The 13,018-nt window shown below is 43.5% G+C and overlaps 1 protein-coding gene across 3 annotated transcripts in view; it reads right to left on the reverse strand.

The window, feature by feature from the left end:
• Window positions 1–531: 531 nt before the first annotated feature.
• Window positions 532–13,018, reverse strand: part of LOC139556506 (alpha-(1,6)-fucosyltransferase-like) — a 159,591-nt gene continuing 147,104 nt past the window's right edge. For all 3 annotated transcript variants that reach the window (XM_071370550.1, XM_071370551.1, XM_071370552.1), the window contains 2 exons: window positions 11,131–11,281; window positions 532–2,111 (listed from right to left, as the gene is read on the reverse strand). In XM_071370550.1, coding sequence (XP_071226651.1) covers window positions 1,770–2,111; window positions 11,131–11,281 — 493 coding nt within the window. In that variant the 3' untranslated portion in view covers window positions 532–1,769. The remainder of the gene's footprint in view (window positions 2,112–11,130; window positions 11,282–13,018) is intronic.

Below are 13,018 nucleotides of genomic sequence, written 5' to 3' on the forward strand. Positions count from 1 at the left end.
CGTTCAGAATAAACAGCACAACACGGAAGCGTCAGTTATCACTAAGCAATGGCTACGGAGGAGAATGTAACGCTCTCGGAACGTTCAGACAGAAACTGCATTGTCCCAACTCTCTAAATATTTGGCTCTGGCTGGACCCTTTCTTCTAAAGGAAAAGGGATGCCACTACTTGAAGGGTTAAGGCATACAGTACATAACACTCATGTCACGAACACATACTGGATGAAGTCCTCTGATGGCTGTCAAACCATAAAATGTTTGCCATCTTGATGAGGTCAGGTGACTGGTCAGCTGATGATGATAGGTCACCTGACTAGGAGTCCATCTTGATTTGGGACAATGACATTCCTGGTAGGTTCACATTGAACAATTAATATCAACCTTTGTGGGAGTAGTGGTGTCATCCAAACCAACCTTCATAACACATTTATTCAGCATCATTCATAAGGAGTTTTGGGGGGGGTTTTGAGGGTAGAGGTGGAATCATTTTGGATTCATTTTAATGTAGATGGAGCGGGACATCACAAGTGCCACTTGGTTTGTCAAGTTTATTCGATCAGTGGTTGTTATCAAAGAAAATGCCCCCAGAACATAAGCTATGACAAAGTTCTTTATCACGGTCGATTACAAACCTCTTATGACATAGCATTATCAATTTCAACAGAGGCATCTCTTTGTTCCCCCCTCATATTTCCAACAGTAATGTTAGTAGCAAAAAAAATACAACAAACAAACAGATGGACTTAGACGGACGTAGAGATGTCAAAAGGACATTAGCTCAGTGGAGTGCTTTGTTTGGTGAGCCTAGAGAGTGCTCCTGTGTGCACTGTAGTTCACCGTAGATCATTATAGGTCATCATAGTTCAAAGGTAATCATAGGTCACCATAGAGTATTATTGTTCAACATAGATCAACATTGTTCACCATCATCAATCTTCACTATTGGTCACCATAGTTCATAGTTTGTTGTAAGTTCCTGCTAAGGGTCCAACTATCACCACCAGTCTCATAGAGCACAACACAACTATTCAGTCAGGAATAAGGACGTAAGGATGCCGCTCACTGATGACAGGCATCATGTCATGCCCCCTAAACAGACACACGCACGTTAAAATCACTTGTTAAAAAGCCCATTAAGGTGGTATAAAAGGAACTGCACATGAAAGACAAGATGTAGGACAGTGCTATTGGAGCGAAAGGAGAGGGGAGGAACGCAGTGAGTGAATATGGCAAGGGGAAGATGCAAGATACAGTACATTTAATGAACACAGGAGAGAAAAAATAAGGCAGGAATAGAATTAAAACCACCAAAATAATTGAAAAGAAATTAAAACAAGTTTTTTTCATCCACTTTATAATTGTTTTTCAGCCCTTGATCCAAGGCTCGACCCGATTGGCTAGTTCCATTCCCAATCCACGTTGTCGGCTACGGGCTTTTAATTGTTTTCAGGTTAGTTTGAAATCAATGTTTGATTGATACTTTTCTTCATAATCTGTGTGCACGGGGACGATGTAGTGGCAGCTGCAAGATTCCATAATTTACACACACACACACACACACACACACACACACACACACACACACACACACACACACACACACACACACACACACACACACACACACACACACACACACACACACACACACACACACACACACACACACTCTCTCAGTGCAGCCTAAACACTACCATCATTTTCCCCCTGTTCTATCACTGATTCAGAGTCTCTTTCTCTAATTTTATTTTCATCTTTCCCTTTCTTCTTCATTTCTGTTGGGAGTTTGAGAGCAGCTTGTCTGCCTCGGGGTACGTGGGGTACTTCACGGTCTCAATCTTCTCCTTGACTTTGTAGGACGGGTAGAGGCCAGTGCGGCCCATTTTACGGTTGACCCCTTTCGAGTAGCCATCCCAGTGGTTCCCCGCCACGCCGATGACGTCACCGGGCTCCAGGGGTATGTCTTCGGGGTTGCGGGGGTGGTGGGGGTAGATGGCGATCTGGTTGTGGGCGTTCTGGCCCCCGAAGTAGTAGATGTCGTCTAGCGAGTGGAAGAAGGAGGAGGCGTCCGGGTGCAGCGTCTGCATGATCTCGTAGGCCACGCGGCACACCTGGAACCAGAAAGAAGAGAGACAGGAAACAGGAGGTATAAACAGGAAGTAGAGCTACAGAAAACAGGAAGTACAGATACAGTTCCTTCAGAAAGTATTCACACCCCTTCACTTTTTTGTTGTTGTTGTGTTATCAAATCAAATTGTATTGGTTACATGCACATGGTTAGCAGATGTTAATGCGAGTGTAGAGAAATGCTTGTGCTTCTAGTTCCGACAGTGCCGTAATATCTAACAAGTAATCTAACAAATTCACAATGACTACCTTATACACACAAATGTAAGGGGATGGAATAAGAATATGTACATATTGTCAGACCCTGACCTTAGTTATCTCTCTTTTCTTTATTATTTTGGTTAGGTCAGGGTGTGACGAGGGTGGGTATGCTAGTTTTGTATTGTCTAGGGTTTTTTGTATGTCTAGGGGTTTGGTAGTCTAGGTATATGTATGTCTATGGTGGCCTGAATTGGTTCCCAATCAGAGGCAGCTGTTTATCGTTGTCTCTGATTGGGGATCATATTTAGGTTGCCATTTTCAATTTTGGTTTTGTAGGTTCTTGTCTATGTGTAGTTGCCTGTTCAGCACTCATTTGTATAGCTTCATGGTTCGGACGGGGTCGAAACCCAGGGTCTCATGCTTAATGATGAATTTGGAGGGTACTATGGTGTTGAATGCTGAGCTGTAGTCATTGAACAGCATTCTTACATAAGTATTCCTCTTGTTCAGATGGGATAGGGCAGTGTGCAGTCGATTGCATCATCTGTGGACCTATTGGGGTGGTAAGAAAATTGTAGTGGGTCTAGGATATCAGATAGGGTGGAGGTGATATGATCCTTGACTCAGTCTCTCAAAGCACTTCATGATGACAGAAGTGAGTGCTACGGGGCGATAGTCATTTAGTTCAGTTACCTTAGCATTCTTGGGAACAGGAACAATGGTGGCCAACTTGAAGCATGTGGGGACAGCAGACTGGGATAGGGATTGATTGGATATGTCCGTAAACACACCAGCCAGCTGGTCTGCGCATGCTCTGAGGATGCGGCTAGTGATGCCGTCTGGGCCAGCAGCCTTGAGAGGGTTAACATGCTTAAACGTTTGACTCACGTCGGCCATGGAGAAAGAGAGCCCACAGTCTTTGGTAGCGGGCTGTGTCGGTGGCACTGTATTGTCCTCGAAGCGCGCAAAGAAGTTGTTTAATTTGTCTGGGAGCAAGACGTCGATGACCGCGACGGGGCTGGTTTTCTTTTTGTAATCCATGATTGTCTGTAGACCATGCCACATACGTCTCATGTTTGAGCCATTGAATTGCGACTCTACTTTGTCTCTATACTGACACTTTGCTTCTTTGATTGCCTTGTAATAACTACACTGTTTGAATTCGATCATGTTTCCAGTCGCCAAGCCAAGACTTAAATGCGGTGGTTCGCGCTTTCAGTTTTGCGCGAATGCTTCCATCAATCCACGGTTTCTGGTTATGGAAGGTTTTAATAGTCACAGTGGGTACAACATCTCTTATATACTTCCGTATAAACTTGCTCACAGAGTCAGCGTATACATCAATGTTATTGTCTGAGGCTACCCGGAACATATCCCAGTCCACGTGATCGAAGCAATCTTGAAGTGTGGAATCCAATTGGTCAGACCAGCGTTGGATAGACCAAAGCACGGGCGCTTCCTGTTTTAGTTTCTGCCTATAGGAAGGGAGCAACAAGATGGAGTTATGGTCAGATTTGCTGAAGGGAGGGCGGGGAGGGTCTTGTATGCATTGCGGAAGTTAGAGTAGCAGTGGTCCAGTGTTTTGCCTGAGCGGGTACTACCATCAATGTGCTGGTAGAATTTAGGGATCCTTGTTCTCAAAGTAGCTTTACTAAAATCCCCAGCTACAATAAATGCATCCTCAGGATATATGGTTTCCAGTTTACATAGAGTCCAGTGAAGTTCTTTCAGGACCGTCGAGGTATCTGCTTGGGGGTGGGGGAATTCTAGGTCAGGTGAACAAAAGGACTTGAGTTCCGGTATGTTGTTATGATTACACCATGAGTCTTTAATCATGAGGCTAACACCCCCGCCCTTCATCTTACCAGAGAGATGCTTCTGTCGGCGCGACGCATGAAGAAACCCGGTGGCTGTACCGACTCTGACAACATATCCCGAGTGAGCCATGTTTCCGTGAAAGAGAGCATGTTACAATCTCTGATGTCTCTCTGGAAGGCAACTCGTGCCCTAATTTTGTCCACCTTGTTGTCTAGACACTGGACATTGGCAAGTAATAACCTCGGAAGCGCTGGATGATGGCTCGCATTCTAAGTCTGACCAGGAGGCCGCTCCGTCTGCCTCTCCTGCGGCGCGACTATGTTTCCTGTCGGCCTCTTGGGATTAGATCCAATGTCCAGGGTGGAGGTCCGAACAAAGGATCCCTTTCGGGAAAGTCGTATTAATCCGCTCTTATAACCAATAGTTCTTCCCGGCTGTATGTAATAACATTTAAGATTTTCTGGGCTAACAATGTAAGAAATAATACATAAAAGACAAATTACTGCATAGTTTCCTGTGGACTTGAAGCGAGGCAACCATCTCTATCGGCCCCAGCCTACACACAATTCCCCATCATGTCAAAGTGGAAAAATGAAAAGCTGAAATGTCTTGAGTCAATAAGTATTCAACCCCTTTGCTATGGCAAGCCTAAATAACTTCAGGAGTAAACATTTGCTTAACAAGTCACATAAGAAGTTGTATGGTATCACGGTCGTCAACAGAAGTAGACCAATGTGCAGCGTCGTGAGCGTACATATTCCTTTATTTATATGACGCCGACAAAAACAATCAACAATCCAAAACAACCGTGAAGCTAAAGGGCTATGTGCCACAAACAAAGTTAACCTCCCACAAAGACAGGTGGGAAAAAGGGCTACCTAAGTATGGTTCTCAATCAGAGACAACGATAGACAGCTGTCCCTGATTGAGAACCCTACCCGGCCAAAACATAGAAATACAAATAATAGAACTAAAGAACATAGAATACCCACCCCAAATCACACCCTGACCAAACTAAATAGAGACATAAAAAGGATCTCTAAGGTCAGGGCGTGACACATGGACTCACTCTGAATGCAATAATAGTGTTTAACATGATTCATGAATGACTACCTCATATCTTTACCACTCACATAAAATGATCTTAATGGTCCCTCAGCCGAGCAGTGAATTTCAAACACAAATTCAATCCAAAAAACCAGGGGTTTTCCAATGCCTCGCAAAGGGCACCTACACCCAGTAACTACGAAGACACATGCATCCTTTTTAACTCAGTTGACGGAGAGGAAGGAAACCGCTTTGTGATTTCATCATGAGGCCCATGGTGACTTTAAAATAGTTTAAACCCCTACGGTCAATTTCTGCGCCCCCATGGAAATCGAATTAGCATAATAAATACATTCCATAAAAATATGCATTGGAGGCGTATCGATCCACTGCATCCGCATATGTTGCACTTCCACATCCGCGGTGAAAGGTGACATATCTAGAGCGGTGTTTGTCAGACAATGAGACATCCCAAAAATCGGTCTTCTCACAAAATCGTCTGTAGCGTCCGAACGGTTTGGCCTACAAACTCTATGGAAAGATGAGACTCTCACGAACACGTTAGTGTCCTCCGTTTTGCTCTACGACCCCCACAAGTGTCTTGGGACTTGTCTGAAATCGGTACAGCCGATCTGCCAACTTCTGTCTGTAGCGTCCGAACACTAATTTGACCCTTCTGTGGAGGGGTGAGACTCTCACGAACACATACATGTTGGTTGTTTTAATCTAGTACGCCCACAGGGCTCACAAGATTCGTCTGAAGGTCCCCTGTTACCGGTTGAAAAACAATGAATGGAAGTATATATGGAGACTGTTTAGTGACAAAATAAGGGGTTAAGTGTCAAAGTGTCAAAAAAAGTGTCAAAAAAAATTAAATAATAATAATTCTAAATCGATTAGCAACAATTCCATATAAACTCAGCAAAAAACAGAAACATACCTTTCAGCACCCTGTCTTTCAAAGATAATTCGTAAAAATGCAAATAACTTCACAGATCTTCATTGTATAGGGTTTAGACACTGTTTCCCATGCTTGTTCAATGAACCATAAACAAATTAATTAACATGCACCTGTGGAAAAGTCGTTAAGACACTAACAGCTTACAGACGGTAGGCAATTAAGGTCACAGTTATGAAAACTTAGGACACTAATGAGGCCTTTCTACTGACTCTGAAAAACACCAAAGGGTCCCTGCTCATCTGCATGAACGTGCCTTAGGCATGAGGCAAGGAGGCATGAGGACTGCAGATGTGACCAGGGCACTAAATTGCAATGTCCGTACTATGAGACGCCTAAGACAGCGCTAGAGTGAGACAGGACAAACAGCTGATCGTCCTCGTAGTGGCAGACCACGTGCAACAACACCTGCACAGGATCGGTACATCCAAACATCACACCTGCGAGACAGGTACAGGATTGCAACAACAACTGCCCGAGTTACACCAGGAATGCACAATCCCTCCATCAGTGCTCAGACTGTCCGCAGTAGGCTGTCAGAGACTGGACTGAGGGCTTGTAGGCCTGTTGTAAGGCAGGTCCTCACCAGACATCACCGGCAACAACGTCGCCTATGGGCATAAACCCACGGTCGCTGGACCAGAAAGGACTGGAAAAAACGCTCTTCACTGACGAGTTGCAGGCAATCTCAATGCTGTGCGTTACAGGGAAGACATCCTCCTCCCTCATGTGGTACCCTTCCCGCAGGCTCATCCTGACATGACCCTCCAGCATGACAATGCCACCAGCCATTACTGCTCGTTCTGTGCGTTATTTCCTGCAAGACAGGAATGTCAGTATTCTGCCATGGCCAGCGAATAGCCCAGATCTCAATCCCATTGAGCACGTCTGGGACCTTTTGGATCGAGGGTGAGGGCTAGGGCTAGGGCCATTCCCCCCCAGTAATGTCCGGGAACTTTCCTGCTCCTTGGTGGAAGAGTGGGGTAATATCTCACAGCAAGAACTGGCAAATCTGGTGCAGTCCATGAGGAGGAGATGCACTGCAGGACTTAATGCAGCTGGTGGCCACACCAGATACTGATTATTACTTTGATTTTGACCCCCCTTTGTTCAGGGACACATTATTCAATTTCTGTTAGTCACATGTCTGTGAAACTTGTTCAGTTTATGTCTCAGTTGTTGAATCTTGTTATGTTCATACAAATATTTACAGATGTTAAGTTTGCTGAAAATAAACATAGTTGACAGTGAGAAGACATTTCAATTTCTGCTGAGTTTAGCTTAGTAGAACCAATAGAACACATTACGGAGTACCACTCTCCATATTTCCAAGTATAGTGGTAGCTGCATCATGTTATGGTTATGCTTGTACTAGTTAAGGACTGGGCAGTTTGGAGCTAAACACAGGCAAAATCCTAGAGGAAAAGTCTGCTTTCTATCAGACACTGGGAGCAGGACAATAAGTGGCTTCGTTTTGACTTAAATCTATTTGAATATCTATGGCAAGACCTGAAAATGATTGTCTAGCAATGATCAACATACAGTTTGACAGGGCTTGAAGAATTTTGAGAGTAATAATGGGAAAATATTGCACAATCCAGGTGTGGAAAGCTCTTAGAGACTTACCCAGAAAGACGCACAGCTATAATCGCTGCCAAAGGTCCTTCTACAAAGTATTGACTCAGGGGTGTGAATACTTATGTATTTAGATATTTCTGTATTTAAATTTCAATAAATTAGCCCCCTCCCCCAAAAATACATTATTTCACTATGTCATTATGGGGTATTGTGTGTAGACAGGTGTGTTTAATTTTTTTTATTTAATCCATTTTGAATTCAGGCTGTGACACAACCAAATATGGAATACTTTCTGAAGACACTGTATAGGAAACAGAAAGTATAGATACAGGAAACAGGACATGTGACCAGGAAGCATGAAGAATCATGGCAGCTTGCATGTTAGCTTACAGTGCATTCAGAAAGTATTCAGACCCCTTGACATTTTCCACATTTTGTGACGTTACAGCCTTATTCTAAAATGGGTTAAATAAAACAAATTCCTCATCTACACACAATAGCCCATAATGACAATGCGAAAACAGGTTTTTAGAAACTTTTGCAAATGTATTAAAGCAAAAAAACAGAAATACATAAGTATTCGGACCCTTTGCTATGAGACTCGAAATTGAGCTCAGGAGCATCCTGTTTCCATTGATCATCCTTGAGATGTTTTCTAGAACTTTATTGGAGTCTACCTGTGGTAAATTCAATTGATTGGACATGATTTGGAAAGGCCCACAACTGTCTATATAAGGATCCACAGTTGGCAGTGCTTGTCAGAGCAAAAACCAAGCCATGAGGTCGAAGGAATTGTCCGTAGAGCTCTGAGACAGGATTGTGTCGAGGCACAGATCTGGGGAAGGGTAACAAAACATTTCTGCAGCATTGAATGTCACCAAGAACACAGTGGTCTCCATCACTCTTAAATGGAAGAAGTTTGGAACCACCAAGACTCTTCCTAGAGCTGGCTGCCCTGCCAAACTCTGCTTGGAGTTTGCCAAAAGGCACCTAAAGGACTCTCAGACCACGAGAAACAAGATTCTCTGGTCTGATGAAACCAAGATTGAACTCTTTGGCCTGAATGCCAAGTGTCACGTCTGGAGGAAACCTGGCACCATTCCTACGGTAAAGCATGGTGGTGGCAGCATCACGCTGTGGGGATGTTTTTCAGTGGCAGGGACTAGGAGACTAGTCAGGATGGAGGGAAAGATGAACGGAGAAAGTACAGCGAGATCCTTGATGAAAACCTGCTCCAGAGCACTCAGGACCTCAGACTGGTGCGAAGGTTCACCTTCCAACAGAATAACGACCCCAAGCACACAGCCAAGACAAGTAAAACGCAGGAGTGGCTTCGGGACAATTTTCTGAATGTCCTTGAGTGGCCCAGCCAGAGCCCGGACTTGAACCCGATCGAACATCCCTGGAGAGACCTGAAAATAGCTGTGCAGCGACGCTCCCCATCCAACCTGACAGAGCCTGAGAGGATCTGCAGAGAAGAATGGGAGAAACTCTCCAAATCAAATAAAATCTAAGTTTATTTGTCACGTGCGCCGAATACAACACGGTAGACCTCACAGTGAAATGCTTACTTACAGGCTCTAACCAACAGTGCAAAAAAAGGTATTAGGTGAACAATAGGTAAGTAAAGAAATAAAAACAACAGTAAAAAGACAATGAAAAATAACAGTAGCGAGGCTATATACAGTAGCAAGGCTATAACAGTAGCGAGGCTACATACAGGCACCGGTTAGTTGGGCTGATTGAGGTAGTATGTACATGTAGATATGGTTAAAGTACCTATGCATATATGATGAACAGAGAGTAGCAGTAGCGTAAAAGAGGGGTTGGCGGGTGGTGGGTGGCGGGACACAATGCAGATAGCCCGGTTAGCCAATGTGCAAATACAGGTGTGCCAAGCTTGTAGCGTCATACCCAAGAAGACTCAAGGCTGTAATCGCTGCCAAAGGTGCTTCAACAAAGTACTGAGTAAAGGGTCTGAATACTTATGTAAATGTAATATTTCAGTTTTGTATATTTTATAAATTTGCTAACATTTCTTAAAACCTGCATTTGATTTGTCATTATGAGGTTTTGTGTGTAGATTGACGAGGGATAAAAACGATGTAATCAATTTTAGAATAAGGCAGTAACGTAACAAAATGTTGAAATAGCCGAGGGGTCTGAATACTTTCTGAATGCACTGTACATTATGTGGATTTGACTATATAGACTTGTTCAGATGAAAAAGTTGCCTGGTCCCAGATCTATTTGTTGTCTTGCCATCTCCTATTGTAACGGTTTTCATCGTCTGAAGAAGAGGAATCGGACCAAAGCGCAGCGTGGTAAGTGTTCATGCTTTAATTTGAAAACTGAACACTATAACAAAATAACAAAGAGAATAACCGAAACCGAAACAGTCCTGTAAGGTGCAAAACACTAAACAGAAAACAACTACCCACAAAACACAGGTGGAAAAAGCTACCTAAGTATGGTTCTCAATCAGAGACAACGATAGACAGCTGCCTCTGATTGAGAACCACACCCGGCCAAACACAAAGAAATATAAAAAAAAGACAATGAACATAGAATTCCCACCCAAATCACACCCTGACCAAACCAAAATAGAGACATAAAAAGCTCTCTACGTTCAGGGCGTGACACCTATGGTCATTGTTTAACATGACAATGGCAGTAGGAGTAGACAATTCAGGTTTGTAACCGTATAGATCAGTGAATTATATACCTTATATTCCCTTAAAGGGTGTTGTGTTGGCTATGGCAGGGGTTCTCAAACCTTTTGGGACCGAGGACTTCTTTTGTGAAAGCAAAATCATCAGAGACCCCCTCATAATCATAAAAATAGCATACAAGGAGTTTTACTATGACTTCAGTGCATGGCTGTAAGAATCAAGTCCCTGGCCCTGGGAAGGAACATTTTAAAGGCTCGCCTCATTGCATCGGAGAGAATGAATTCAGTTTTCAAGCTAATTTCCTGCGATTTGACTCATTCTACCATGAGGCAGAGAGAAAACGTTGCAGTTTTAAAGCTTAAAATACAGTGCGTTTATGTACAAAAAATATATAATTTTGAGAAGTATTGAGTTGAAAAATGTATAATTGGTGGAGTACTGAGGATACCAATATCCCTGGGAGCCTCCCAGGCCCATGTTGCTCATGATTAAGAATATAAATTGTACATTAATAATATTACATTGTATTGTATTACACCCTCTAAACATGTTCCACAGATCCCTTCGCCATAATTTGTTTAATCTGTTACTGTTAGTAATATTCATAAAAATAATATATAACTGTGTGTGTGTATATATATATATTTGTTTTTGCTTTAGCTAAGGACACCCTGTAGTACCTTCGCAGACACCCCACTTTTGAGAACCCCTGGAATGTGGTACACCTACCTGTGAGGAGAAGGTGCAGACCAGGAAGTCGGTCTGGGACAGGAAGTGTATGTCTAGGATGACTCCTCTCAGAGAGTTCTCGGTGTAGCGGTTGTGCAGGCCGGCTGACCACGAGATGGAGTTATCACTGATGAACTCATAGTCAGGGTACCTGTAGGACACACATATTATTACACACATGGGCTTCTACATACAAACAAAAACACAATGGCCGTGTCTGAATACCCATATTTGCGTTCTAAATAGTAGGCATTTTGGGTATGCGAAAACATGATGTTTTAAGTGAAATTTTGAAAATGAAGTATGCTTTGAATGCCAGGATGTCATACTCATGTAGACTTTTCATCTAGTAGAATTTGCTGCAAACTATTGAGGAGGAGAGTCATCTTTTTAGACCCACGTGTGTTTGACAACAACTGATCATCAGCTGATAATTAGATAAGAGGATGCACTACCAAAAAGGTTGATAGTTGTTGCTCATTGCTCACATTTTCATAAAAGTATGTTTTATCTAGTACGATTAGTATACAGTATGCAGTTTTAGTAAGTAGTAGGCCAATCATACACACACACACACACAGTTGTGGCCAGTGATCAGCCACAGTGTTTTGGTCACTGCTCGGGTGTTTACTTGTTTGTTTGTTCCCTTTTGGATCGCAACAAAATGTGGATTTCACCCAGAACGGCTAATGAATATTAGGGACACATTACCGGCTGGTTTTTGTCCTGAAATTCTGTCATCATCCAACGATATACTACTGAAGACTACCCCGATTTCGAGTCGGACTTCAAACCGAGGTTATGGGACTGTGGGACAGAGACACATGGGGAGGAGGAGCTGGGACTGTAGTGCCTTTCAGAAGGTGAGGACTCCGTGCCCCTTTTCCGTCATCTCCCTCTCCAATGTGCGTTCACTCGCCAACAAATCCGACGAGCTACAACTTCTGATGATGAGAAAAAAAAGATTTCTCTCTCACCTCTGCTTTTTATGGTTAATGCCTCTTTTCCCGACACCGCTGTGGATCTAGCCGGCTTCCAGCTGAACTGGGCTGATCCCGGAGCTGTCCAGTAAATTCAAAGATGGTGTGTGTTTCCCTATTCTGTCTAAAGCATGCTCTCCAGAGTCTACATCACGCCGAGCACCTGTGTGCACACACATCACAACAGCTGCAGGCTGATCAGATCACATAGGTGGAAAGTAAATATCCGGATTCTACTTTGACCATCATGGGGGATTTTAACCACACCAGCAACTTCCCAGCTACAAACAAATGGTGAAATGTTCAACAAGCCAATAAAAAACTCTTACAGCACTATTAAAGGGGCATACCACACTGTCCCCCACACTCCTCTGGGCAACTCAGACCATGTGATGCTTCACCTCATCCCCGCATACAGACAGAAACTAAAAACTGCCAAACCTGTCAACCATACGGTGCGGAAATGGACTGAAGAGGCAATTGGGGAGTTAAAGGACTGCCTAGACACCACAGATTGGAACATATTCAAGGACAACAATGCCAACATACACGACTACACAGACACATCCTATATCAGTGTATGTGAGGAGAATTGCATACCATGAAATACCTTTCTATCACACAGCAACGATAAGCCATGGGTCACTGGTGAGCTTAGGGCTCTCCTTTCTTCCAAAGAGGAAGACCACACGAGCAAGACCAGGGACCTCTATAGAGAAGCCAAGAAAGATATACACTCAGGAATTAGGGCAGCCAAACAGCAGTACAAAGACAGGCTAGAGCAACAGTTCTCCAGCCGCGACTGTCTGTCTGGAGAGGACTGAAAACCATGACCAACTTCAAACCTAAAGCTCCCCGACGCCAGACAACCCCTGACTGCCCAACAAACTAAACCAGTTTACTACACA

Source organism: Salvelinus alpinus, chromosome 27 (assembly GCF_045679555.1).
Source record: "Salvelinus alpinus chromosome 27, SLU_Salpinus.1, whole genome shotgun sequence".
Taxonomy (NCBI): domain Eukaryota; kingdom Metazoa; phylum Chordata; class Actinopteri; order Salmoniformes; family Salmonidae; genus Salvelinus; species Salvelinus alpinus.